Source organism: Nothobranchius furzeri, chromosome 3 (assembly GCF_043380555.1).
Source record: "Nothobranchius furzeri strain GRZ-AD chromosome 3, NfurGRZ-RIMD1, whole genome shotgun sequence".
Classification (NCBI taxonomy): Eukaryota; Metazoa; Chordata; class Actinopteri; order Cyprinodontiformes; family Nothobranchiidae; genus Nothobranchius; species Nothobranchius furzeri.
The window spans coordinates 67,478,736-67,504,704 of record NC_091743.1 but is presented as its reverse complement, the minus strand read 5'-3'; the positions used below and the strand labels follow the sequence as shown (position 1 = coordinate 67,504,704).

The 25,969-nt window shown below is 43.2% G+C and overlaps 1 protein-coding gene across 1 annotated transcript; it reads left to right on the top strand.

Moving 5' to 3' along the window:
* Positions 1 to 289: 289 nt before the first annotated feature.
* itih3b.1 (inter-alpha-trypsin inhibitor heavy chain 3b, tandem duplicate 1) lies at positions 290 to 25,263 on the top strand. Its single transcript, XM_070549415.1, has 21 exons — positions 290 to 447; positions 2,084 to 2,244; positions 2,940 to 3,044; positions 10,169 to 10,331; positions 10,413 to 10,523; positions 11,665 to 11,793; positions 12,088 to 12,204; positions 12,324 to 12,492; positions 14,738 to 14,848; positions 17,447 to 17,628; positions 17,752 to 17,931; positions 18,032 to 18,156; positions 18,983 to 19,167; positions 20,815 to 20,874; positions 20,988 to 21,095; positions 22,220 to 22,264; positions 22,471 to 22,587; positions 22,675 to 22,843; positions 23,580 to 23,728; positions 24,901 to 24,976; positions 25,063 to 25,263. Exons 1-21 carry the CDS (start codon positions 376 to 378, stop codon positions 25,175 to 25,177), a joined length of 2,649 nt encoding a protein of 882 aa, XP_070405516.1. The 5' UTR covers positions 290 to 375; the 3' UTR covers positions 25,178 to 25,263.
* The last annotated feature ends 706 nt before the right edge of the window (positions 25,264 to 25,969 follow it).

The window sequence follows — 25,969 nt, the reverse complement described above, 5'->3', positions numbered from 1 at the left end:
TAAACATTCTTCCAGGGCTCATATTAGTAAGTACTTCCTAACTATTTAATATTATAATATAAATCAATCCTTGCAAATTTCTCACAAGTGTAATATATCATTAATGCTTTAGTGAAGGAGCAATTATAAAAGCATTTTCATTTGCAAATAATATTTTATTTCACAGCATGAAAAAATCTAAATCTATTTTGTGTCAAAGTGAACAAACTGCTCGCTGAGTGTCAACAACAAAGGTCACATATTCAAATAGAGGAGGATTTGTTTTTGGTGTGTGAAAAGGGCTTTGGAAGGAGGACAGGAAGTCGGGTGTAGAAATAAAAGTTGACTGTATTTGAGTTGAAAGAACAGTCTGAGTCAAGTCTTCCCTGAGGAAACATGGGGAGCGCCTTGGTGCCACTCACACTGTTGGTGCTGCTTCTGACTTTGGCTGCTTCACAACCAAATAAGGTACAACCTCTCAACAGAATCATGCATATGACAAATGGGATACTTCTGTTTCATCATTTTAACAGATCTTTATTTGCAAGAACTTGTTAATGTTAGTTATGTGCTTATGTCACTCATTTTGTTGTGGATTTACACTGTGAAGATGTTCAAAGCAGTCAGACTGCAACATGAACTGTAACTTGAGAACATGACAATTCTGACTTTAATAATCCTGACAAAAAAGCCATTCAAAAGTTTGAGCTACAGGTTACTTTAGTTTGAATTTTAGTTTTACATGGATTTTTACTTCCTGTTGTTTCCACTGTAAAGTGGAATACCTAAACCAAGCTGCAAGAGGCAGAGTTATCCATAGAGAGTTTGAAGCCTGCTCGTAGAAAAGGAAAAACAAAAAGTGCCACAGTAGCTGTAAAATTCACCAAACTGTGTAAAGGAAAGACAAGCCAAGACCACTGTTACGTCCTCTTTTGGTGAATATGGAGAAGGACGGAGAGTAACACAGAGGCATGTGCTTCAGATGTGGAAATTGTAAACATTGATTTATTAAAAGGATTTTAAAATGACAAAAAGCTCCAAATCTGAAAGTACTTAAAACACATTGTTAAAATGGCCAAGGGTTTACGTTTAAAACAGACATCGAATGCTCCCAAACATTCACAAAACAAAGTCCACTGACTTAAACACAAGTTTGGGAGCCAAGAGGTAACCAGCACTCTGGTCCCTCGTCTGTTAAAAACCTATAAAAGCTCTCAAGCTTCACTAAGCTTAAAGAACTAAAACCCATTTAAAGGCCATTAAAACACAAACAAATGGTGCACATGAGAGAACTGGCACAGATCCAGTCTCTCCTTTCCTCCTGGCAGCTCTCCCTTTTATGCTGCTCAGGAGGTGATCAGCCCAAGTGAGTGCAGCTGTGCAGGTAGGAGGTGGAGGCAGCACTGATTGTCCTCTGCAGTGTCAGATTTCTGAGGCAAACAGCAACAGCCGTAACAACCACCATGACTTATACCACCAATATCACCGATATCTATCACCAAAATGGGTGACTCTGAAGATTCACTGAAAATTCATGCGCTAATACTTTCACTTAAGTCAGAAATTTTTTGGATATTTTCACTTTTAATCAAGAGATTTTTTTGAATCCCTTAACTGTACTTTGCACAAATAAAAACAAAGTCAAGTGCTTCTTCCACCACTGCATAATGTTAGTATCTTTAATTGTCCCACTACCTCAAATTTGATAGTAGTTTGTTTGGTTGTTTACTTCTGAAACTGGAGGAGATGAAAACAATCTCTGTGAATAAATAAATTAATTAATAATTCTAATATTTCTGAAAAGAACATGAAGCTTTATTTGATCATATGATCACTTCCAATTATTAGATAATTCATCAAATTTAAGAGAATAGGAAAAGCCTGGAAGGCCCCGTTACTGTTTAAAAAACACGGGAAGTTTCCGTACTCACACCAATCAGATTTCACCAAACAATAAAGACATCTGATCTCTGGTCATCTCTCTCTCTCTCTCTCTCTCTCTCTCTCTCTCTCCCTCTCTCTCTCTCTCTCTCTCTCTCTCTCTCTCTCTCTCTTCCCCCCCCCCCCCTCCTGCCTCATTAAATAAAACCTCTTCTTTACACAGGATGACTGGGACATCAGACATTTTCACATTAACTCCACTGTTACCAGCCGTTATGCCACCACTATCATCACAAGCCGTGTGACCAACAGTATGGATGAGTCTAAAGAAATTGAATTCCATGTCCAGATCCCCAAGAATGCCTTCATCAGCAGATTCAGAATGTATGTTAGAAAATATGTTATAACACACACACACACACACACACACACACACACACACACACACACACACACACACACACACACACACACACACACACACACACACACACACACACACACACACACACACACACACAGTGAATGAAAGAAAAACCCACAATGGTAACAGAAAGAACTTGAATCTGACAAAGTAAAAATTCTATGAAATTTACCCAATAAAAGTCAGACATTGCTTTTCAGCCATGCTTCAACAGAATTATTTTAAGAATTAAATTCATGGAACAGGCCTGGACAAAAATGCTGGTACTCCTAACTTAATATTTTTTGCACAACCTTTGGAGGCAATCACTGCAATCAAATGTTTCCTGTAACTGTCAATGAGACTTTTGCACCCCCCAGCAGGTATTTTGGCCCACTCCTCATGAGGAAACTGTCTGACTTTCTTTGGTTACATGTCATAGAATTTTTAATTAACCCTCTCAGGCTCTAATTAAGTTTTGATAAAAGGACAAACAACAAAGTCATTCAGGGGTACTTCTGAGTTAAAAAATGCTCATGAAATACGTATGTGGAGTAACCAGGTAGGTAGGTTTTAAAGTTGCATATCTGCAACGCCTGACTCCAGAGGGTAAATATTACTTTTGTCTGATTCAAGTTATTCCTTTACATTTAAGCTTGTTATTTGTCATCTGCAGGTTTATAGACGGTCAGGTGTACGATGGGGTTGTGAAAACTAAGGAGCAGGCTCAGCAGCAGTACACTCAGGCTGTGTCCAGGGGACAAAGTGCTGGAATTGTCAGGTAAGTATTGTGATGGATACATTTTTAAAATCAGCGAAGGTTGGCATCAAAACACAAACTTTAAATGGTTTTCCATGCCTTTATCTCATCCTGTCTAGATTACTGTAACACAATTTTCACATGTTTTAACAAAAAAAGCCCTTGACCGCCTTCAGTTGGTCCAGAACTCTGCAGCGATACTTCTAACTGGAGCAAATGGAAGAGCACACATCACTCCTATTCTGACGTCTCGGCACTGGTTACCCGTTAACTTTAGAGTTCATTTTAGAATCCATAACTTTTCTTTTTTTCTTGGCTCCTCTGCTGCCCCATCACAGGGGAGGGGGAAGTCCAGGAGGGGGAGGACCCAACCTTACCTGGATGTCCTATGTCTTTTATAGTCTGGAAGTTGTGCAAATGCAGGGATGGGCGTAGATATTCTGCTGGGGTGGGGCTGGGTTGGTGCCCTTGGACTCCGTGAGGCTCTGTGATGCTGCAGCTTTGGACCCTGGCAGGATGGGCTGGGGTCTCCATGCTCTGGGTGGCATGTTGACAACAGAGGTGCCTATTGGGGCCAGTGGGGGAGCTGGCTCCCTGGAGGGCTAAGCCCAACCAGCCATTCCTCCCCATCCCCACATATTTCTCTCCTTCTGCTCCCTCACATCATCACACAAACATGCACATAGGACCTTGGGGGGTGGACAAGTCAGGGAGTGCGGGTATGGACCCCATTTCCGCATTCCTGTGGCAACCTGCCCCCAATTTTATTTTCACCTTAAACACTTCCACCAACGGCATTTCACTCAAACACACACTTAGGGCCTTGGGAGTGAGCACATTCAATGGCATTTGGCAGGGGGATATTTCAGCCTCATCCCAAGTGCCGATGCCCACTTCCAATTTTAAACTGCACTTAGACACCGAGGGCTGCGGGTGCAAGTGGGGTGGTGTGGTGGCATCAGCTGGCATAGGCCAGACGATGCCCGCACTACCCGCTCAACACAGCCATGGAATACACCTCATCAACACTCATTAACACTATATTGGAGGTCCTCTGCACCTCTCGAGGGGTGCGGGGGCTTTTCTGGTCGCAGTCTCCCTGGAGTTCCTGTGCTCTTTGGCAACTCCTGGATCTCTGGGACTTGGAGCTCCCTCCGTCTCCTGCACATCTTTAGGGGGCAGATCTGTGGCCCCTCACACTCTATTGGACGCTCCTATAGAGAAACCTTACATAAACAAGTGCGTGTACACACACAGGTGCTCACATGGTGCTCTCATAAGTATGGACTTGGGCACGTTCAACACAGTTCTATTTCGTCTAGTCTTAGCCCTTAAGCGAGCTGCTATTGGACGGGTGATCTCAGCATCAGCCAATCATGAAGAGCTTAAATGTACGCCCACCACGTGGGCACCCCTTGTGGGTTATATAAGTGGAGCGACTCCACTGTTCGCCTCCGTTTTCTCTTCACGCCAAGCTTAAGAGCTTCTTTTAAGAGCAATTATACAAGAAAAATCTACTCACCGACCATGTCCAGCGACGCCAGGACCTGCCCGGCCTGCCAGACGGGCTCCATCTCCAGCGGCGACCTGCACGCCAAGTGTGAGGTCTGTCTCGGGGCTCACCACGCTGGCCTGGCCTTGACCCCCAGGCCTCGTGCCCGTTTTGTACCGCTCTGCCCGTGGCTGAAAAGGTCCGCCGGGTCAAGTACTTCACCCCCTCCACCGACGAGGAAATTCCGGTGGCTGGCACGTACTCGCTGGACAAGGCGTTACGGTTCTTCAACGTCGGCCAGGAGCCGGCTGACTCCTACCGATTGGACGATGTCATCGACAGCGAGGAGTACAACGAAGCTGGCTTCCATAGCCCTTCCCTCCTGTACAACACGGAGGTCGACTACGAGGCTGGCTGCCATAGCCCTTTTTCCCTCCAGTACAACACGGAGGTCGACGAGCCTTGTGAGGAGCACGACGAGGCTGGCTGCCATAGCCCTTTTTCCCTCCTGTACAACACGGAGGTCGACGAGCCTCGTGAGGAGCACAACGAGGCTGGCTGCTGCAGCCATTATTCCCTCCTGTACAGCACGGAGGTCGACGAGCCTCGTGAGGAGCACGACGAGGCTGGCTGCCATAGCCCTTTTTCCCTCCTGTACAACACGGAGGTCGACGAGCCTCGCTCAGCGGGTCCTTCTGCCCCAGTGGTTTCTCGCTCCTCCCTGCCAGCAGTTAGAGCATGCTCCAGGAGCTGCCCGCCATCATCTCCACGGCTGCGACCCGCAGGTGGCTAGCCGTTCCAGAACTGGCTCCCCTGAGGCGGATGAATTGGCGGGAATTTTTGGGGCAACACAGACGCGCTGTCCAGACCCCGTCTGGCCGCACTTCCCCGCTGCCATGAGCTGCTGGTCCGCCGCCTTCTCCGAGCCTGCCAGGCTCGAGGCGCCAATTTCCACATGCGCCCATTACCAAGGTCGAGGGCTTCTCCGACCAGGGCTGGCCATCCGTTCCTCCACTGGAGCCGGACTTGGCCTCGCTGTGTGGCGTCAAGAACCACCTCACTGGACCGCGAGCAGTTCCCACTAAGCATGACCAGCTGCTGAGGCGGCTCGCCTTCCAGACCGGCGCTGCAGGAAATAACATCGCCTTCTCGCCTTTGGCGTTTCCAAAATGGTGGAGGAGCTTGACTCTCCTGTCGAGTCAAAAACCATCATTACTAAAACTGCTGATGCCATCCTCAATCTGTGCGCTGCTGTACTCACCGGTTTTGCTCGCATTGCTGCCTGGCAGACCCTTATCCAGCGGCCTTGTGGCTCATGGCCCTGCCCTCCATTCCTGAACACCTGCACAGAGAGATGCTGGAAGGCCACATCACCTCTGACGTTCTGTTTGGTCCCCATCTTACGAGCATCATCTAGAGGGCTCAGCAGCTGAACTTTCAGCCACGGTGCGAGACCTGGTCCACTCTCGGTCAGCCTGCACTCCGGCCGTTCCCCCAGAGGATGGGAAGAACGGCGCGGAAACTCCATGCGCCCAGCTGCACGGCCCGCCCCGCGGAGCCGGCCTCCCGCTGAGGCGGGACCAGGGAGTTGGCGGCCAACGGTTCCGAACGAGCCAGCAGACACAGCCTTGGCAGTCACAGGAACCTCGCCGAAAACAACCACGAAAACGACTCGTTGGGGGGAATATGTGTGCTTATGGCTGCAATGTTAACTCTGTGAATTATTTTGGTTTTGAAATAAAAACCCAAAAAACGTCACATCGAGAGCACAATCCTACAGTCCTCTGCAGAACCTTCTGCCGAATCCTCACACATGATGTTCCCCGCACCAAGCACTGCAGCACATCTGCATGTTCACACAGTCGGACTCGGTCATGTTACACGGGTAGCTGTAAGGGTGCGCTCCATTTGCGCACCGCCCCCAGCCGGCCAGGCCCGACTCATCCCGCTTCCCCCACAACTTTGGGTGGGACGGGATGTCATGGCGCTGTCGCGACCACGCGCAAAGCGCGCACATTGCGCGGCTCCATCCGCTGGCACTTTGACGTTCCCGTGCACGGGCCCGGCTCCCACTCGTCCTTCATGGACTCCACGCTCTGCGGTGCGGATCAGCCTCTTCCAGCTGTTTCACACTTGCTCTTTCGAGCACAGCCCTCCATGGGTCGCTCCCAGTTCTCTGGTACGAGCGACGGCTGTAAGGGCGCGAAACCAATCCTCAGACGTTGCTCACGTGACCTCGAGCACACGTCCGCTGTCGGAACGCGCGCACGAATGCCTCCCTTTCGGCTACTCGCTAGCCCAGCGCACTTTCTCCAAATGTCCGGAGATCGCGCTGCAGCCACTGCGCACGGCGGAAACGAGGGTTTTATTTAACCGGGACGATCTGCTCCGATGCGCCCGGTCCGAGGACGGGGCGTCAGTGCAAACCAGGAGGTTAACAGAGCATCTGGGGTTTTCTATAAACTGGGGGAAGAACTCTGTTCTTCCATCCCAGTCGATTATGTTTCTCGGGGGGGGGGGGGGGGGGGGGGGGGGGAGCTGAACGCCTCTCTAATGAGAGCACGTTCGTCGCCGGTGAGAGCGGCAGATCTCACCACGGTGATCTCCCGCGTGCAACCCCGCGAGATCGTGAGAGCCCTGTTAGTCATGAGACTTCTGGGCATGGTGGCTGCAGCCCACTCGGTGGTGCTGCTGGGGTTGTTGCACTCGAGGCGCCTGCAAAGTTGGTTCATCTGCCTCCGGGTACACCCGATACGTCAGAAGAGACGTATGTTGAGGGTTCCCCCCTCAGTGGGCGGGGACCTCGCTCACTGGGGGAATCCCTGCATCCCCTCACACGGGATTCCCATCGGACGTCCTGCGTCACACGTATCTGTGTTTACGGATGCGTCACTGTCTGGGGTGGAGGGCACGTGCTTGTTACGCCGGCAGATCGCTGGCCCTCCCACACGCACGAGCACATAAATGTGTTGGAGCTTATGACAATGAGGAATGTGTTCATGCACTTCGCTGCCCTTCTCGATGGCCGTCATGTCGAAGTTCACACAGACAACCAGGTGGCGGCAGCCTGCATAAATCGCCAAGGGGGAGTTCGATCCCCCCCTCTATTGCGCATAGCCACAGATTTACTGTGTTGGGCACATGTCCACCTGCTGTGCCACCTACATTCCGGGGATCCTGAATGTAGCGGCAGACATCCTGTCGAGAGGGGGTCCCCGCGACTCCGACTGGCGTCTGCATCCCGCGCTGATATCACAGATTTGGATAAGGTTCGGGGAACCGTGTGGATCTGTTCACAGCTCGCGAAAACGCTCAGTGTCGCCTGTGGTTTTCCCTGAGTCTCCGGGACCAAACCTCGCTCGGAGCGGACGCCTTCTCACACCAGCCCGGGCTTCGAACGCTCCTTTATGCGTTTCCACCAGTCCCTCTGATTCCCCTTCTCCTGGACCGAGTTCGGTCAGAACAGCTCTCGGTAATTCTGGTGGCTCCCAGACGCTTGTCCGCGTCATGGCTTCCGGACCAGCAAGCGCTACTGTCCGGCTCCCCGTGGAGACTCCCGCGAAGGGAGGACGCCCCTCCCCGGGCGGATGGGATAATCAGACATCCTCCGGAAATAAGCCATCGGCTGTGGGTCTGGCCGATGAGCGGTTTCGATTAGGGGTTTCTGGGCTGCCGCATGATGTGGTCATCACGATTCAGAGTGCGCGGGCGCCCTCTACCATTGCATCTTACGCTGCTAAATGGGCAGCTTTCCAGAACTGGGGCACAGAGCGGAATGTTCAAGCGCTCTCCTGCCAGCTGGCGGATGTTCTATCGTTTCTGCAGATACGGACGGACAGGGGCCTCGTATTCAGCACTATTAAAACATATGCTGCAGCTATGTCATCCTGTCACCAGGGTTTTGGTGATAGATCTGTTTTCAATCATCCCCTCACAAAACGTTTTCTAAAAGGTGTCAGAAGGAACAGACCTGTGTCCCGTCCGCTAATTCCCCAGTGGGATCTAACGGTGGTTCTGCGTGGCTTATCTGAAGCCCCATTTGAGCCCTTGGACCAGGTCTCACTCAAGTTCCTGTCACTTACAACTGCCTTGCTGCTGGCACTGGCATCACGAGAGTGAGCGACCGAACCGCCCTCTCAGTGGCTCCCGCATGCCTCAGGATCCGGAAAGATGGCGGGTCTGCTGTTTTATGCCCCAACCCAGCCTTTGTGCCCAAAAAACATTAATACTTCCTTCAAATCCAGGTCAATTTCATTGGCTGGACTTTTTCCTCCTCCCCATAATTCTGAGGAGAAGGCGGCTTCCCATCTTCTCTGCCCAGTGCGCGCGCTCGCACGATATGTGTCACGCACTTCAGGGATTCGCCGCTCACGAATCATGTTTGTGCACTACAGGGAGTCTTCCCTTGGGCAAGCGCTGTTGGCCCAGCGCCTTTGACTCTGGCTATGTGACGCCATTTCACTCGCTTGGGGCTGGATCCTCCTGAGACACTCAGGGCTCACTCAGCCAGAGGGATTTCCTCTTCTGTGGCGCCCCACAGTGGTGGGTCAATGGAAGTCATTTGTCAGGCTGTTTCATGGGCTTCACCCTGTTCCTTTACTCGTTCTTATTTACGAGATGTGTCTTCAGGATCCATCACTCGTTCAGTGCTTGGACCTCAGCAGGCTGAGTGAACGCATTATGGCACCTCATCGGCCCTGCTTGAATGAATTTCATCCTCTTGTGGATGATATTTTTTAGTGGTGGCCCCACTCTTCTCTCTGGCTGCCTCAGCCTTTTAAGCCCTGGGCTGAGGCTGAGCGACCCCCAGTAAAAGGAGACATGTTGGGTGTGTCCATTGGTTGAGCTAACCAGTGTGGCGTAAACCCATCCAGCTGCGCTTTATTCCAATAGCAGCTCGCTTAAGGGCTAAGACTAGACGAAATAGAACGTTGGTTACGTATTGTAACCCCAGATTCTATGAGTCTAGTCGCAGCCCTTAAGCCACTTGGCCACACTGGTTCTGTTAGGACTAAGAGCCATCGGAGGCGAACAGTGGAGTCGCTCCACTTATATACCCACAAGGGGTGCCCACGTGGTGGGCGTACATTTAAGCTCTTCATGATTGGCTGATGCTGAGATCACCCTTCCAATAGCAGCTCGCTTAAGGGCTGCGACTAGACTCATAGAATCTGGGGTTACAATACGTAACCAACGGTCTTAAGGCTGTGGTGGGCACTCAATGCACTGTGAGTTATTATCGTGTGATTGTTCAGTCAAACAATGTTGATTATATATTTCTTCATCAAGTTGATGCAGTGATAGCTTGATCTTGTTGTATTGTTGTTGTGTCCCATATATTTTTTTTTTTTTTGCTTTTTTTTCTTCTCTCTTTCTGCAGGTCTAGAAGCAGATTCTTGTTCAGTTTAGGTTATTTTTGTGGAACCCCCCCCCCCCCCCAAACCTTCTGACTACTGAATCAGAAACAGAATCAGAAAGATTCAACTGTCACGGCATAAGAACACGATGGCATTCGTAGACACTCAAATGGTGTATTTCACACACAGATAAAGGAAACAAAAAAAAAAGCATTAAACTAATAATCACTTAAAATTGTACACACACATGAATCTGCATCTTCATTCATTCATGTGGCAAAATATTTCCCTTGTAGCTCTGTAGGGAGGACCATGGAGGAGTTTAAAACCTCCGTGACTGTGGCGGCCCACAAAAAGGTCACGTTTGAGCTCACCTACGAGGAACTACTGAAACGCACACTTGGTAAATACGAGCTGCAAATCCACGCTCGACCCATGCAGCCTGTTGCAGATTTCAAAGTATGTTGATCATCCGGAAAAACAAAAACAACAGCAGCTTTCACGAATGCTAATAAACTCTTTTATTATCTTCACGACCAGGTTGACGTGTACATTTATGAGAAAGCTGGCATCAGTTACATTGATGTGAAAGGAGGACTGAGCACTAAAGCTCTGGCTAATGCCATCACCAAAACTCATGCAGACAAACAGGTACAACCATTGATGCTTTATTTCTGTTGCATGCATGTTCCCTACTAAGGTTTTATGTCTTGAAGATAATGTCTTGATGAAATAACCATTATCACACTAACCAGGGTTTAAATCTGTCCTCAAAAGACATATGTGCATTCCTCCATTTTTCTTTCAGTTTTATTTGCTAAATTACATTTTGTAATGGCAGATACTGTGGTAACATGAAGCTGAGGGTACATTTCAAATTAGTTTTTGATCTACACACACACACATGCACAAAAATGCCCTAAAGATCCAAGGGGTCAGAGGTCTTTGTGGCTGGCAGGCCTCCCATGGCAAATTAGTTCTAGGTGAAGGATGGGAGATAGAATGTCCCCAGACTGGAGGGTTTAACTGATTCCTACTTTGGAGGTAGAGCTGGGGTGGAGACCCATGAATAAACAACTGTTGAGACAACACAACAGTGATCCATCCATCCATTTCCAGCCACTTATCAGGGGTCAGATTGTGGGGCAGTAGCCTAAGCAGGGAGGCCCAGACTTTCCTCTCCCCAGCCACTTGAGCCAGCTCCTCTGGGGGAATCCCAAGGCATTTCCTGAACAGTCATGAGAAATAGTCTCTCCAGAGTGTCCTGGGTCTTCCTTTAGGTCTTTTCCCGGTTGGACGTGCCTGGAAAACCCCACCAGGAAGGTGTCCAGGAGGCATCCTAACTAGATGCCCAAGGCCGAGCCACCTCTCACAACAATGAGAGAACAGACATTAGTGTGAAAAGAAGGTAACAGATATGCAAAATCTCTAATCAAAAACAAAGACTGTAGCCAGCAGTAACTTGAGTGTAACGTCGCTGAAATGAGGATCAGTAAATCAGAGGCCATGGTTTTCGAGAAAGAAAACCTGGATTGCCTATTCCAGCTCAGGTAAGAAGTCCTGCTTTAAGTGGAGGAGCTTATGTAACTTAGGACCTTTTTCATGAGTGAAAGGAGGATGGAATCAAAAACCAACATGGACATTGGAGCCGAATCTGCAGTGATGTTGACTATGAACTGTTTGATGACAAGGGAGCTGAGGTGCATGGTGATGCTCATGTTTTACTCATTAAACTTAGTTCTCATCATCACTGTTTTTTAAGACTGTATGAAATCAGATTTGTGGTCTGCAGGCGTGGGTCCATTTCTATCCAACAGTGGACCACCAGAAAACCTGTGACAGCTGTGGGGAGCAGGGTATGAATGGAGATCTGGTTATTGTTTACGACGTCAAAAGAGACGATGGACTAGGAGACATCAAGGTAACACACTCAGGTTCATTTCCTGACAACATCATGGTCATGGTCAGCTTTATTTATCATTTTTTCCCACATATTCTAAACATACAACATGACTAAATTACTGTCCTCTCTGACTCGCAATAAACGCTAATAGAATAAAGAGTAAACAAACAAACAAACAAACACACACACACACACACACACACACACACACACACACACACACACATCAGGTCTTAATTACCACTAAAGTGTCTCTGTGTTCATCCTTCTAAGCAATAATGCATTCACCTCTTTGTACTGCCCTTCTTTTAGACATCAGAGGGATACTTCGTCCATCATTTTGCTCCATCGAACCTTACTCGAATACCAAAGAATATTGTATTTCTCATTGATCAAAGTGGCTCAATGCACGGCAAAAAAATTGAACAGGTAAAACATTTTAAAATGTATTTAGTGTTCCCTTCTGTCATAAATAAAATTCACATCTGAAACATATATGATGTCAGTATTTCCCCCCAAGTTGTCATGTTTCTTTTTTGGTTACACAGACTCGAACTGCTCTGCTCCATATCTTGAACGATCTGGCTGAAGATGACTTCTTTGGTCTCATCACATTTGATAGCTCAATTTCTCAATGGAAACGAGAACTTGTTCAGGCCACTAGTGAAAATTTGGAGGGAGCCAAAGTCTTTGCAAGAAATATTCCAGCCAGTGGAGGTGAGAATACTAGAATGTAAATATCTGACAGCAGAATGGCATTAACCCTCTCAGGCTCAAAATAAGTTTTGATAAAAGGACGAACAACTAAGTCCTTCAGGGGTACTTCTGAGTTAAAAAATGCTCATGAAATACGTTTGTGGAGTAACCAGGTAGGTAGGTTGCAACTGTTGCTAATCTGCAACGCCTGCCTCTAGAGCAGGGGTGGGCAATTATTTTTTCCATGGGGCCACATGAGAAATAGAAAATATTGTGGAGGACCAGGCCAAAAGGCTGAAGTCAATTATGCATAATATTAATGGTATTTCTTTATAAAAAGCAGTAAATACCATTGTTTTTTCAAGCTGGTAAGAGTAGACTATATGTTATAAATGAGCAAAAAGGAAAAAGTGAGGTTGGCTTACAAAAATGTGATTTATTCAAATTTCCCAAGGCAATGGTAAACAAAGTGCGCATTTGGTTTTTGTTAAACATTTGTGACTTATATTAGTTAACAGTTTTAGTCACATTCACTCCAAAACACATTTTGAGTTTCAAATATTGATGGAAAGAGGTTCTTAGCATTCTACAGACACACAGGTCTGTAAAATAAAATCACTGAACTGTGATCTTGAGAAAGAGGTTTAAAAAAAAGTGTCCCAGTTTACTGCTAGTTGCCTACATTTGTGGTCCAAACACCTTATTTTGTGTTTTTAAGCGATTTTTTTCTTATTCAATGAGAGAAATCTAGTGTCTGCTGGGCTTTAACGAGTGCATCAAAGTCAGGTTGAATGTCTGAGGTGGAGATGCGAAGCACAGCTGACAAATGATCATCAGTGAGAGAGGATCTTTACCTGGATTTTGTAAACTTCATCATAGAAAATGTTTGTTCACAAATGTAGGTAGAGCCGAAGAAAACCAACATCTTCTGAGCATGTCTCCTCAGGTTTGGAAAGTTCTCCTCCTTAAGAGAAGAGTAGAAATCCAGCAGAGATCATGAATCTCTGCTTTCAAGTCCCAAACCCTCTTCAGCACTTTCCCCAGGCTGAGCCATCTGACAGCTGTGTGGAGTCCTCCAAAAGAGCGACAAACTGTCTGTGATTCATTGCCCGTGCCCTGATGAAGTTTATTATTTTAGTAACAACATCAGTAACATGGTTGATTTTTAGCACTGACTTGCACAACACATGTTGGTGTATAATTCAATGCAAAAACACCCATTTTTGATCTGCATCGATTTCTGTCACTTTATCTTGCATGCGTTTCAAAAGTCCGACATTTTTCCCTGTAAGATTTGGACAACCGTCTGTTGTGACACCTGACAGTCTCTCCCATTTCAATCCCAGAGTGTCCGTGCACGCATTTACCTCTGTAGAAACATCACTCCCTGTCGTTGTCCCTTTCATCGACCGCATTGATGCCAGCTCCTCTGTGAGCTCCGTTATCCCCCGGACATCACAGCTCTCGTCTAAGGCCAATGAGAAAAAGTCAAAACTTGCCACTTCACGTTGCAGCTGAAGCTCCAGGTTCCCCACGGTTCACCTGGACAGCGGGATTTGCTCAAATGCGCCTTTTTTTCAGGGCGTATTAGTGCGGCAGAGTGCACCATGCACTCTTTGACAAACTCTCCCTCTGAAAACGGCTTGCCGTTTTTAGCTATTTTGTGGGATATCACAAAGCTGGTCCTGGTTGCTGCATCCCTGGATGTGTGAAGCTTAGTAAAACAGCCTTGCTGCTTTTGCAACTTTGCTAGCAAAGCTTCGGATGTCCGTGTCCTCTCAGCATCAGATGAGTTCTTGTATTTTTCCGAGTGTTTCTTGTCGTAATGCCGACTCAAATTGTAGTCCTTAAACATGGCAATCTCCTCCCCGCAAACCAAACACACGGCTTTGCCTCCGACTTCAGTAAAAAAAAAAAAAAAACTTACAGTCCAATTTTTGTTGAAAATCCTGTATTTGGCATCTTTCTTTCTTTTTTTTTTTTTTTGCATGAGCGGACATTTCTGGGGCTACAGTCACCATGTCAACCGCGGGCACTTGTTGCTATACGTATTGCCTCATTGTGCACATAAAAAACAACTTCAAAATAAAAGCAATGCAGCCTTAGCCCATGCATGAGGTAAAATGAGAAAATACATTTATTTTGTCATTTCCAATTAACCTTACGCGAGCCGGTCAAAGTCAACCAAAGGGCCGTATGTGAACCGCGGGCCGTAAAATGCCCAGGTCTGCTCTAGAGGGTTAAAACAGTCTGACATCTTTTTCAGGAACAAACATTAATGACGCTGTGTTGGAAGGAGCACACATGTTGAATGCACATCCCAGAGAGGGTTCAGCATCCATCCTGATACTTCTCACAGATGGAGACCCCACCTCAGGTTAGTGAAAACATGCATGCACACACTGGCACAAGAATAAATGTAAATCCCAAGAAAAAAAAAGAGCAAATATGAAAGCAGGTTACACTAAAGACATGGATTGGCCTGCAAAGTCAATCACAGCACTATAGTACCCACATGAATGGATGGATGGATTGATGGATGGATGGATGGATGCATGGATGCCATTAGATACCAGTCTTCAGACATGTATTTTAAACCCATTTCTTTATAGTATTATTTAATTTCACTTCAGTTCTTTTTAATTTATAGCACAGTAAAGTGTATAACAAAGAAGTGCATTAGGTACTACTAACACACTCCCTGGATCTGGTTGTCCCTCCAAATTAACTGGTAAAAGAAGCTACCAAGAGACTGATGGCCCCACTAAAGGAATTACAGAACTTTATGTCAAAGGGTGGTCATTCTGTGCATGTGACAAATATTTCACAAGTGTTCTACAGATGTGGCTTGTCTGAGAAGGTCGCGAGGAAAAAGCCATTTCTGAAGAAAGGCCTCAGCTGGTTTGACTTGTGTCAGAACGCGTTTTGAAGGTTCTGATGCCTAATGGAAAATGGTCTTATGATCAGATGAGAACAAAATGTAACTATTTGGCCTCAACACCAAAAGCTGACCTAATGTACACCCATCAAGCACCATCCACAAATCGCCACCCCTACAGTAAAGCACGGAGGTGGCAGAATGATGTGAGGGTGTTTCTCTGCCTCAGGGACTGGGGCTGTCATTAGGAAAATGGGAAGGGGCAAAATACCGTCAAATTTTTGACGAAAACCTGCTAACATCTGCCAGAAAGTTGAAGATGGGCAGATGATTCTCCTTTCAACGTGACAACGATCTGAAGCAGACAACAAATCTGACCACACAGAGGTTGAAGGAGAAAAAAGTGAACATCCTCATGTGACCCAGTCAGAGCCCAGACCTAAAACCTGATTTATACTTCTCCATCTGCGTCGGTGCGGAGACACGCAACACAATCATGCATCAGCGCAAGTGCCCTCCAACGTGCTCACAGAGGGTGACGGATAAATGCCCAAAATTATAAACATTTATTGAAAGTGGCAGAGACCGCATGCTTGTGATTGGTTAGGACGCCACTTCCTGTAAACAGCACTGCTGTTGACCCATTAAAAAGTAAAAGGATATTTAGCAGCTGACCCAGAACATACTGAAGAACACATCGTGGGAAAAGTCAGAAAAAATGAACATTTATTCACCCGTGAGTGAACGAGGACAAGAAACGTGGACGGAAACTACGGAAAAAGTGGGTTTTGAGGTGACGACCGCATGAAGAGGTGCCGGAGAATGAAGGACAAATTTGTCCATGTTATAAAGTCTCTGAAATATATAAACACATTAGTAAATACACTATCGTGGACTGGATACATGAGTGTTATGGTGGCAGGATACCACAGAACAGTGCTACACCCTCTGTTGTCCTAGCGGGGATTTGCTTTGCAACACTCCGTGTGCACCACTCAATCGTGGAGCTCATGGAAACCAGGCTTAAATCCTCTCAAAATTCTGTGGAGAGATTTAATGATTACAGTCCACCAACACCTATCGTCTAGTTTGACCCAAGTTGAATGCAAACAGAGGCAAATGGTGGCGCAGTGGTTAGCACTGTTGCCTCGCAGCACGAAGGTTGCAGGTTCGAAACTCGGCTGTGGCCTTTCTGCGTGGAGTTGCATGTTCTCCCCATGCATGCGTGGGTTTCCTCCGGGTACTCCGGTTTCCCCCACAGATCACAACATGCCCTATAGGTTATAAATTGTAAGTCGCTTTGGATAAAAGCGTCTGCCAAATAAATAAACATAAACATAAATGTTGCTCAGTCTAGATGTTCAAAGTTGATAGAGAAGCAAAAGGTGGTCCAACTAAATGTTGACATTAGGGGTGACCCATCATTAATCTCAATAATTCTTGTTTTTTATCTTTGAAAGATTTGTTTCAATTTGTGATATTTTTCAGTTGGATGTTATCGGTTGCACTAGATAAGCAAAGCTGGTAAAAGATTTTTGTTTATGTTGAACTCAGACACTGCCCGCCATTTTCTGAACAGAAAGCCCCTGACTGCCAGTGTTTTTGAGCATTTTTGCTGACTTTTGAAGAGTCACGGAATATTGTGTTGTATGGCCAGATAAACACCAAAACTACCAAAAGAAAGAGTGGACTCAATTCTTACATCAGGAAAAATCCGCTTGTTTCCAGCATTTCCGTTCTTTCACAATCTGTTGTCGACTTGTGAGCTGCAGAAGCTTTTTGCGGTTAGCGCCTTGCTTTAGGCACAGTGGCCTCCCAAAACGATCCCCTAATATATGTATTGTCCATTTTATGATCATGTGATGTGTGACACACATGGATGGAAATGAGCTTGAGAACGGGGAGGTGTGGGAGCTTGTTCCCACACCCGCCCCATCAAAAACGCAGTTTTTATTTCACTTTTATATTCCATAAAGGGCCCAATGAAGTATGCTGCCTGGGATTACTTCTTCCCAATCTGGATCTGGCATCCCATCTTTGTCTTCTTGCTTGACTAAACTGTGATGGGACATATATCTACATCTTGTTCTTTTGCAGGAGAAACAAATCCTGAAATTATACAATCAAATGCAAGAAGGGCCATTGCAGAGAAATTCCCACTCTACTGTCTTGGTTTTGGGTTTGATGTGAAGTTTGAGTTCCTAGAGAAAATGTCACTGGAGAACAACGGTGTTGCACGACGTATATATGAAGACTCAGATGCTGATTTACAGCTGCAGGTAGGTTTCCTCGCATTAGCAATGTACTCTACCACATTTACACACAGGAGAAAGACTCAGCTTGACCTTTATTGTGTGTGGAGATGGAAAAACTCATACTTTCTGAGTCCTGTGTCTCACCAGGGTTTCTATGAAGAAGTGGCCACTCCTCTGTTAACAGATGTGACCATGATCTATTTGGGAGGAACCAACCTGACCAAGACTAACTTCAGTCAGTATTATAATGGCTCTGAGATTGTGGTGGCCGGTCAGATCACGGACAATAACATCGAAACCTTCATTCCTGAAGTTGTGGCCATCTCAGTAAGAATCAATCCTCACAAATTCAACAACACGTCTAAAGTTAATAAAATAGTGAATATACTTTTAAACTGATATTATTCTGATTGTTGCATCATGACAGAGTAACAGAAAAGTGACCTTTTCCAACACAAATACCTCTGTGGAGCCCTCTACTGAAACAGTGGCTGAAGGCCTTCTTCAGAGGGTTTGGGCCTATCTGAAAGTGAAACAGCTTCTGGAAAAAGAGTAAGTGTGACATGTACAAGTTTCTCTGCTTTTGATTGTAATTATTTATCACCAAATCCACATCAGAACATAAACAGTTTTCAGTAAATTACAGGTAACTTTTCAAGAATTAGTCTTCTTTATATTTTGTACGCAGTAAAGAAAATACATTTTCTGCCAAACAAGATTTACTGTCAAAAACTAAAGAGATGCTTTGCAACTTTTTCATATTTGAAAATAATTTTCATGAGCCAGTATGTGCTAAAAATGACCCATCATGAAAGGCCACCCAGCCCCAATCACCCCCTGTGGCCAGAATATTCCATTTTGCAACTTCAGAGTTGCAGGTTGGCTCTGTTGAGCTGACATACCTGGCGCTGCAGTCTGGTTCCTGCATGTTTCAGATCATGAACACAGTTGATTTGTTTAATTTAGTGATGAATGACTCTAGACGCTAGGGATGGCTGATTAGACATTTAAGCTGTTAGATCGACGTGCTAAAAAGACGAACGCACAGTAAGGAGATATGTTATGCATTTGGTTCTACAAATGGTCACTGGGGGGTGCTCAAAGTAAGCCAAAACTGCCTTGTCTCCCACTGTGACCAGACTAGGAACAAAACTCAGTCATTTTGAATGGACCACACGAATTTTCTTGAGCTGTTTGAAACAATGAAGACTCCAATACAAACCTCTGTCTAAAACACCAAGTCTTTTTCATTACCTCTTCATTTATTATTATTTTCTTAAATATCTGCATAGAAGTAATCATACAAAAAGTGTCTATTGTCTTTATCATTTTCTACTACTAATCCCAACCATGATGTTAATAACATTTTGTGATCTAGGGTGCTTTTGTCTGGACCAGAGAAAGAAAAAGTGAAGAAAGAGACTCTAGAGCTGTCTCTGAAGTACAGTTTTGTGACTCCACTCACATCCATGGTGGTCACCAAACCTCAGGAGGATAAAACAGAAGTCCTTCACAAACCCCAAGAGGGGAAAATACAACATGGTCTTGAGCTGATGCATGGAGGTGAGCATCATTATACTCAGCATCACCTCCTTATTGGGATATTTACCAATAGGACCAGTCCATTAGGAACAGTCCTTAAATATATGTATCAAACAATGGTGCATTCATGTAAGAACAGGTAGTTAGGGTTGACTTTTATTTGAACATGTGCATGTGAGTATAATAAGTAGTAGCATAACAAAAAAACATAAGAGGGAAAGAAAAAGCTATATTAATAATAATAATAATAATAATAATAATAATAATAACAACAACAAAACCATGAAGCTCGAAAGAAGCTGTACTCTGTTACAAAAGAAGCTATAAGATATGCACAGGAACTAAACATCCCAGAGTTAGCAAGAATAGAGAAAGAAACAGTAACAAGCTTTGCCAAGAGGACCAGAAGGGAGGCAAAGAAATGGGCACAAAAAAGGATGAGAGAAACATGGGAGGAAAAACCAATGCATGGACAATACCCCTTGAGAGTAAAAAAAGCAGATGTAGAACAAGATCATACTCATCAGTGGCTACGCAGTGCAGGACTGAAGGCAGAAACTGAAGGATTGTTGATAGCAGCACAAGACCAGAGCCTGTTAACGAGATCATACCACCACAAGATCATTAAAGATGGAACAGACCCCATGTTTAGAATGTGCAGCCAATATGAAGAAACCATTGACCACATTCTCTCAGGCTTCCCCACTCTAGCCAGAACTGAGTACATCCACAGACATGACAGGGCAGCAAGCTATATCCACTGGAAGATCTGCAAACATTTCCATCTACCAGCTGCAGATAAGTGGTATGAACACCAACCACCAACAGTGACTGAAAACAACAACATCAGAGTGTTGTGGGACATGCCAATCAACACAGACAGAGAAATCATGGCCAACAGACCAGACATAGTCATCAAAAACAAAGAAGAGAAGACCTGCCTCATGATTGACATGACCATCCCATCTAAAAAAAATGTCACCACCAAGGAGCTTGAAAAGCTATCAAAGTACAAGGACCTGGAAATAGAAGTCACAAGAATGTGGGGGATGAAGACAACAACAATACCCGTTGTAGTGGGTGCACTTGGCCTCATCAAGAAGGGACTGGAAAAGAGAACAAAACAGATTCCTGGAAACCCACCTGTCCAAGAAATCCAGAAGATTGTTCTTCTCGGAAGTGCCCACAACATCAGAAGGACGCTTTCCATAAACTAACCCTGAGACCGCCTTAGAAGCATGGATTGATTCTGGCACTTCAGTGAATGCATACAAATATACCAAAAGAAAAAAGAAAGAAAAAAAAAAACAATAGTTGTCATTACCATTAAAAGTTACTGACATGCATGTTCAAAGGGAGCAAGAAGCCTAAACTTATTAAGTCCTATTTATTTTCTACACTAATAACTAATATTAATGACCTGTTTATTTTTAACACACAAAAAGGAAAAATTTAATTGCAAAATGGTAGCTTATTTATGCTTGTGTGTGTGTGTGTGTGTGTGTGTGTGTGTGTGTGTGTGTGTGTGTGCGTGTGTGCATGTGTTAAGAAGCTCTTAAAATATACAATTTTTAAGGCATTTTACTAAAACATTGATTGATCAGCAAACAGCACCTAATAGCTTGGAAACAAATAATCAAACATTCATGCCTGTGCTTTCATTTATAGGTGGTGCATTTCCAGTTTCTGTTAACAATGCTGGTCCAATTGCTGGTCGTCCTGGAATCTGTGAGCTGTTATCCATCTATAAAGCATCCATATTTCTTTAATAATTCATAGATGTCTAAAGAAATCCCAAAAATATGGAACTCAGTTTTTGTTGTTCTTTGTTTTTTTTTAAGTTCATGATGCTCGTAACAGTCATCACCCAGGTCAACATGGTTTCCTAGGTTTTTTTCCTCCTCTGCGTTCTCAAGACCAGCGACCTCTGGCTCCATATCCTGACTACGGTTTTTCTCTTAAATCTCTTTCTATTTATGCTGTCTCTAATTAGAAAAGTCAAATACAGTTGCTCACTTGAAGTATCTTTCTGGAGTATTTATCTTATCTGATGGCACCATCTAGTGTCTGACAAGCATATCACACAAATAGTCAGTTGATCCATATTTTTAAGATGGCAACTTCACGTTTCTTGTTTATTAATGTGCTTCTGTAGCCGACAAACAGAGCTAAAACACGTTGTTTTACAAGTATTGTTCTCTTGTCGTGTTGTGTTCTCATATATTTATATTTTAAAGACTTACTTGTCCGTGAAAAGTTCATCAACTCTGCATCAGCCGAGGTATTCCTTAAATTCGAAGCACATAAGTAGTAGTCTAACGCTATTGGTTAGTTCTGATCGGTGCTCAGGTTCCTATAGCATGGAGCTCTGCGGGGCAGGGGGCGTGTTTAAAAATAAATAGATAAAAAAAGACGTATTGCTTACATTATACAATACATCTTTTACGGATTTCTGAAAAATCGTACATAATTTCTGAAAGGGGAAAACTCCAGAAAGATACTTTAAGAGCAACACCATAAAAAACTGCATTTTATCAACTAAGGTATAAATTAATAAACAACAAACTGACAAACTATGAGAGATAGAGACAAAAAGACAGTTTATAAAAATGCAAAACTAATGTTTTGTGAATTTTCTTTATTTAGATATTTTACTATTTTAAGAATATTTTAATTACCAACAAGCCAGTGACGGTCATTTTCTTAAATACAAACTTTATTTTTATACACTACTTAGACAATAATAAGAGAGCTGAAGTTTCTGACATTTGGTTGCCTCTCGGTGGCAAACTAACTTTGGTTTATAGGAAAAAAAATCTTTTTGTTCAGGATTACAGAATTATTACCAACAGTGTTATTTACTGAACTGATTTGTATCACAAAAATATGCCAACAGATATGATCCAGATTTAAGTTAGAATAAACTTATTATGATGGTTGTTTGCAAAATGAAAATGCTTTGATAGGGTTTAAATCCTGCTTTATGTTATTTTCTTAAAGCTAAGCAGCTCTGAGACTGTGACTCTATTCAAATCAAAATACTAAAATGCCTTTTTGAATATTTTCTTCACAGATCAATTTGATGACTATATGGACCTTCTTTTAGCTCGAGCACCAAGTAAAGTAGCAAAGATACAATTCCTGATTTGCTTTCTGTCACATGGAAATGTAAAATATTCTGTGATCTGTCAATGGGACCTCATATGTTGTTTCTGATGCCACCTTCATTAATGGGCTTGGATGTAGGATCTTTGGTACCCTTAGAAAAAATCATCAGAATGTTTTTTGCATGAGTTTTCTCACTCAGAGCTTCTCTCTTTCTAGCTCCTACATCACGTGTGAAGCATAGATTCTTGTTAAAAGAGAATAATAATTCTCCGCCCTTGTGCTTCGACATCACTGGATCTGTCATTCTTAAACTTCTTCACCATCCCAGCAGAAGTCAGCAATGTTTCTTTAACACTATTAAAAAGATGTGTTTGTTAAACTCTTCATCAAATTGATTATTTTATCTCCTTTTTTGATCAGAGCTGTATGTAAATGGAGAACTGAAGTCAGAAACAAATGCAGGATTCACAAAGATTGTTATCCACACCGGAGATGACCAACATGTTGAGATTCAACCAGAGGCTGTAACTGTTCGAGGGGGACAGTCTACAACACGCCACACTGGACAGGAAGCCATCACTGCTGGAAGGTAACTTTGAGTTGGCTAGAACTATTCAAAAGGACAGTGTCCATCTTGATGCACAATAGAAGCAAATTAAAGCTGTGATGGCAAATCTACAAAAAAAAGCTAGCTTTTAAACACAAACATGTTCACAGAACTCTCACCCTGTCTGTCGGCTTTCATCTACATCCGCCGGATACCATAACCCGCATAGCCGCAGTAAACGAGAGAGCACTAAACACCAAAAAAAGTGAATTCAATTGGTGTTTTCCTTTTTGGGACTCTGGAATATTTGTCCTAAATTTAAAGTGGGTTGAGTTAAAGTACTGAGCAGAGAACCTCTCACACCAGTGGTGATCTGCTGCAAAATGTGTGAGTGCATAAGGAATGGAGGACCCAGCTAAAGGTGGAAGTGCGGCAGTGTGAGACCTGATGGTCCAGTCGTAGCTTTTCCACCGAGCCATGTCATCATAGACAAAAGCAAGAGAACCACTTTATTCATTTTTCAAGTTTTTTTTTATCTCCACAATATATTTATAGCTGCACAATTTTAAAACATTATTTAGAGGCACGGAATAAATGTTTTAGCTAGCTTGCTTTGCAGATTTGCCATTGTAGCTTTACGAGCTACTGCACCTGCTTTACAGTTCCCATATGTCACAATTTAAATATACCACCACCGCCCCTCCCCAACTGGAAAATTAGCTAGTAATTCATTAATGTTCATAAGTCATTTTAATAGCAGGTTGTCTGAATATTATAGTGTGACAATATTCAAGAGGGACAAAGAAGTCGATGTTACTGCTGGAGACGTGCGTTTGGTCATCTTGGTTCATGAGAAGAACGGCAACAAATTCCTTTGGCCTGTTTTGAGACAGAAGCCATCTGCCAGCAACGCAGAGGGGATTTTAGGTGAGTGAAAAGTTAGTTTTACATCTGTTACTTTAAAAATAAAAAATAAAATCAGCATTTTCTCATTAACTTCATGAGACGCAAATTTGTATTTGTTGTGATTTAAATAAAATCAATTCTAGCTATGACAGATTAATCAACTCTCATCAGTTTGAACAAAATGCCACTTAGATCAAAATAAAATTAAATCAAAATGTTGACAAATTTCATAAAAAAACAAAAGAAAATGAAAACATTTTAAACTTTAAGTCAATATCAAGTGTCTCTAAATAAGAAAAAAAGGTCTAAATTGAAGAGAATATAATATTTTAGTGCAAGAAGAAAATAACCTCATGTGTGGACACAGGGTCTCAGGAGGATAAGTTGAAAAGGACACCAGATCTTTCTTTATCACACCTAAACAATGTTTTTATGGCAGAAAAAAGTTTAAAAACAACAATCCAGATTGGTGTTTTTCCTAAAAATATTTTATAATGATGCCAAGAACCCATGGAATAGAGACATTTTACCACTTTACTAGAACATTTCTGTCAACTTACTGAGTACAAGTTTCCTCATTAACAAACTTGCTCCATTTTAACCTCCAGGAATATTCTTCTTTAGCTTATTGGGCATTTGGGGTTGCAGTTTGATATTTTATGATACCAGGGATACCAGTTACCTGCACTCGTTTGCATGCAAATCTCTCATTTCTATGGGTTTGAATCGTAACACGTAACCACTAACAGTAAACAAAATATATCACCATAATTAGCGATGCTCGACATCGGCTTTTTAACCAATATCTAAAATACTGAACCAGCAACAGCCTTCCCTGTCTAAAATATCTCAAAATCTTTACTTTAAATCTGTCATATTTTGACAATTTGAGTGAGAAGTAGCTGAGGAGTGCATATGCGTTTGTAAAGGTTGTGTCACAACAGGAGTAAAAACCAATAATGATTTTTTTACCTCATTATTTTATCATAACACCAATATCAGCCAATAATAATGGTAGACCTATAAAATCAGACATCCTCAATCAAAATATTGCATTTTTTATGATGATGTATCAAAATATAACATTAAATCAAAAACACTCAGAATTATTCTTAGCTGTGTTGGTTAAAAGTTTTACTATTTTTTCAATATTTTTAAACTTGAAAATAGTAGCAACTTCTCCTGTTTTGCAGTCCTAAAGCCTACAAATTACCGGGAGGTGCATCAAGGTTCACTGATAATCAAAGGCAACCAGATAATTGCTACCAGGTAAAGACATCTGAATGTGAATGGTTATTTTTTTAGTTTTTGACTAGTGAAGCCTCATGTTTACTTAAATTGTCTTTCTTTGAAAGGTCTGCAGCTGATGACTACAGTGTTTCCCCTCCTGTGGCGTTGACCTGCTGGTTAATCAGCTTTGAGAATGCTCTGCAAAAACCTCTGCAAGAGTTACTTTCTGAACAAATTTAACAATAGGGGATGTTAAATGTTTTGGGATTCTGTGTAATTCAAAGTGTAACAAAAAGAATAAAAAAAATTGTGACTTCAACAAATAATAGTATTTTTCTATTTCTAATGACAATTTGATGACATATTAATTCAGTCATGCACTAAGAGTCAACTCCCAAGCTTTTTGATGAAAAATAATAAAAATGGAATTATGCTTGTTTAAGTAATTGCATCAATGCATTTAAAACACTATCAAGAAGAAAAGCAGACACTACTGGTAATCTAATATTAATATCTAATATTATCTTTTGAGAAGTGACACTTTCAGACTAATTGTATTAACAGTTGAAGCTTTGACGCATGTATTTTAAACTCAGAATACTATGGGTTTATGTTGACATGACGTTGTTTGTGCCAAAACTTTCTAAGATATAACAATTATAATAAATAATAAGAAATAATACATTTAATCCATAATTGCAGCACACTTACCACTAAATAAAGAGCAAAGGTCACATTTATTATTATTATTATTATTATTATTATTATTATTATTATTATTATTATCATTGTATATTTTTTGCTTTATCAAAAGTATTCTGCATGTTTACATCCAGCAGATTTAAATCATCTTTTAACTTGTGATTTCTTTAAATTGACAATTTGGCCATTTTTGATTGATAAACACAATCCATTGCTGGGTGGAAATTTGGCGAATACGGGGAAGGCTCAAGTGCCTTTTCTGGAAATAGGTATTTTCAAATGAAAGGCTGTCATTTTAAAGCGATTGATATTTATTTATTCTCTGAATGT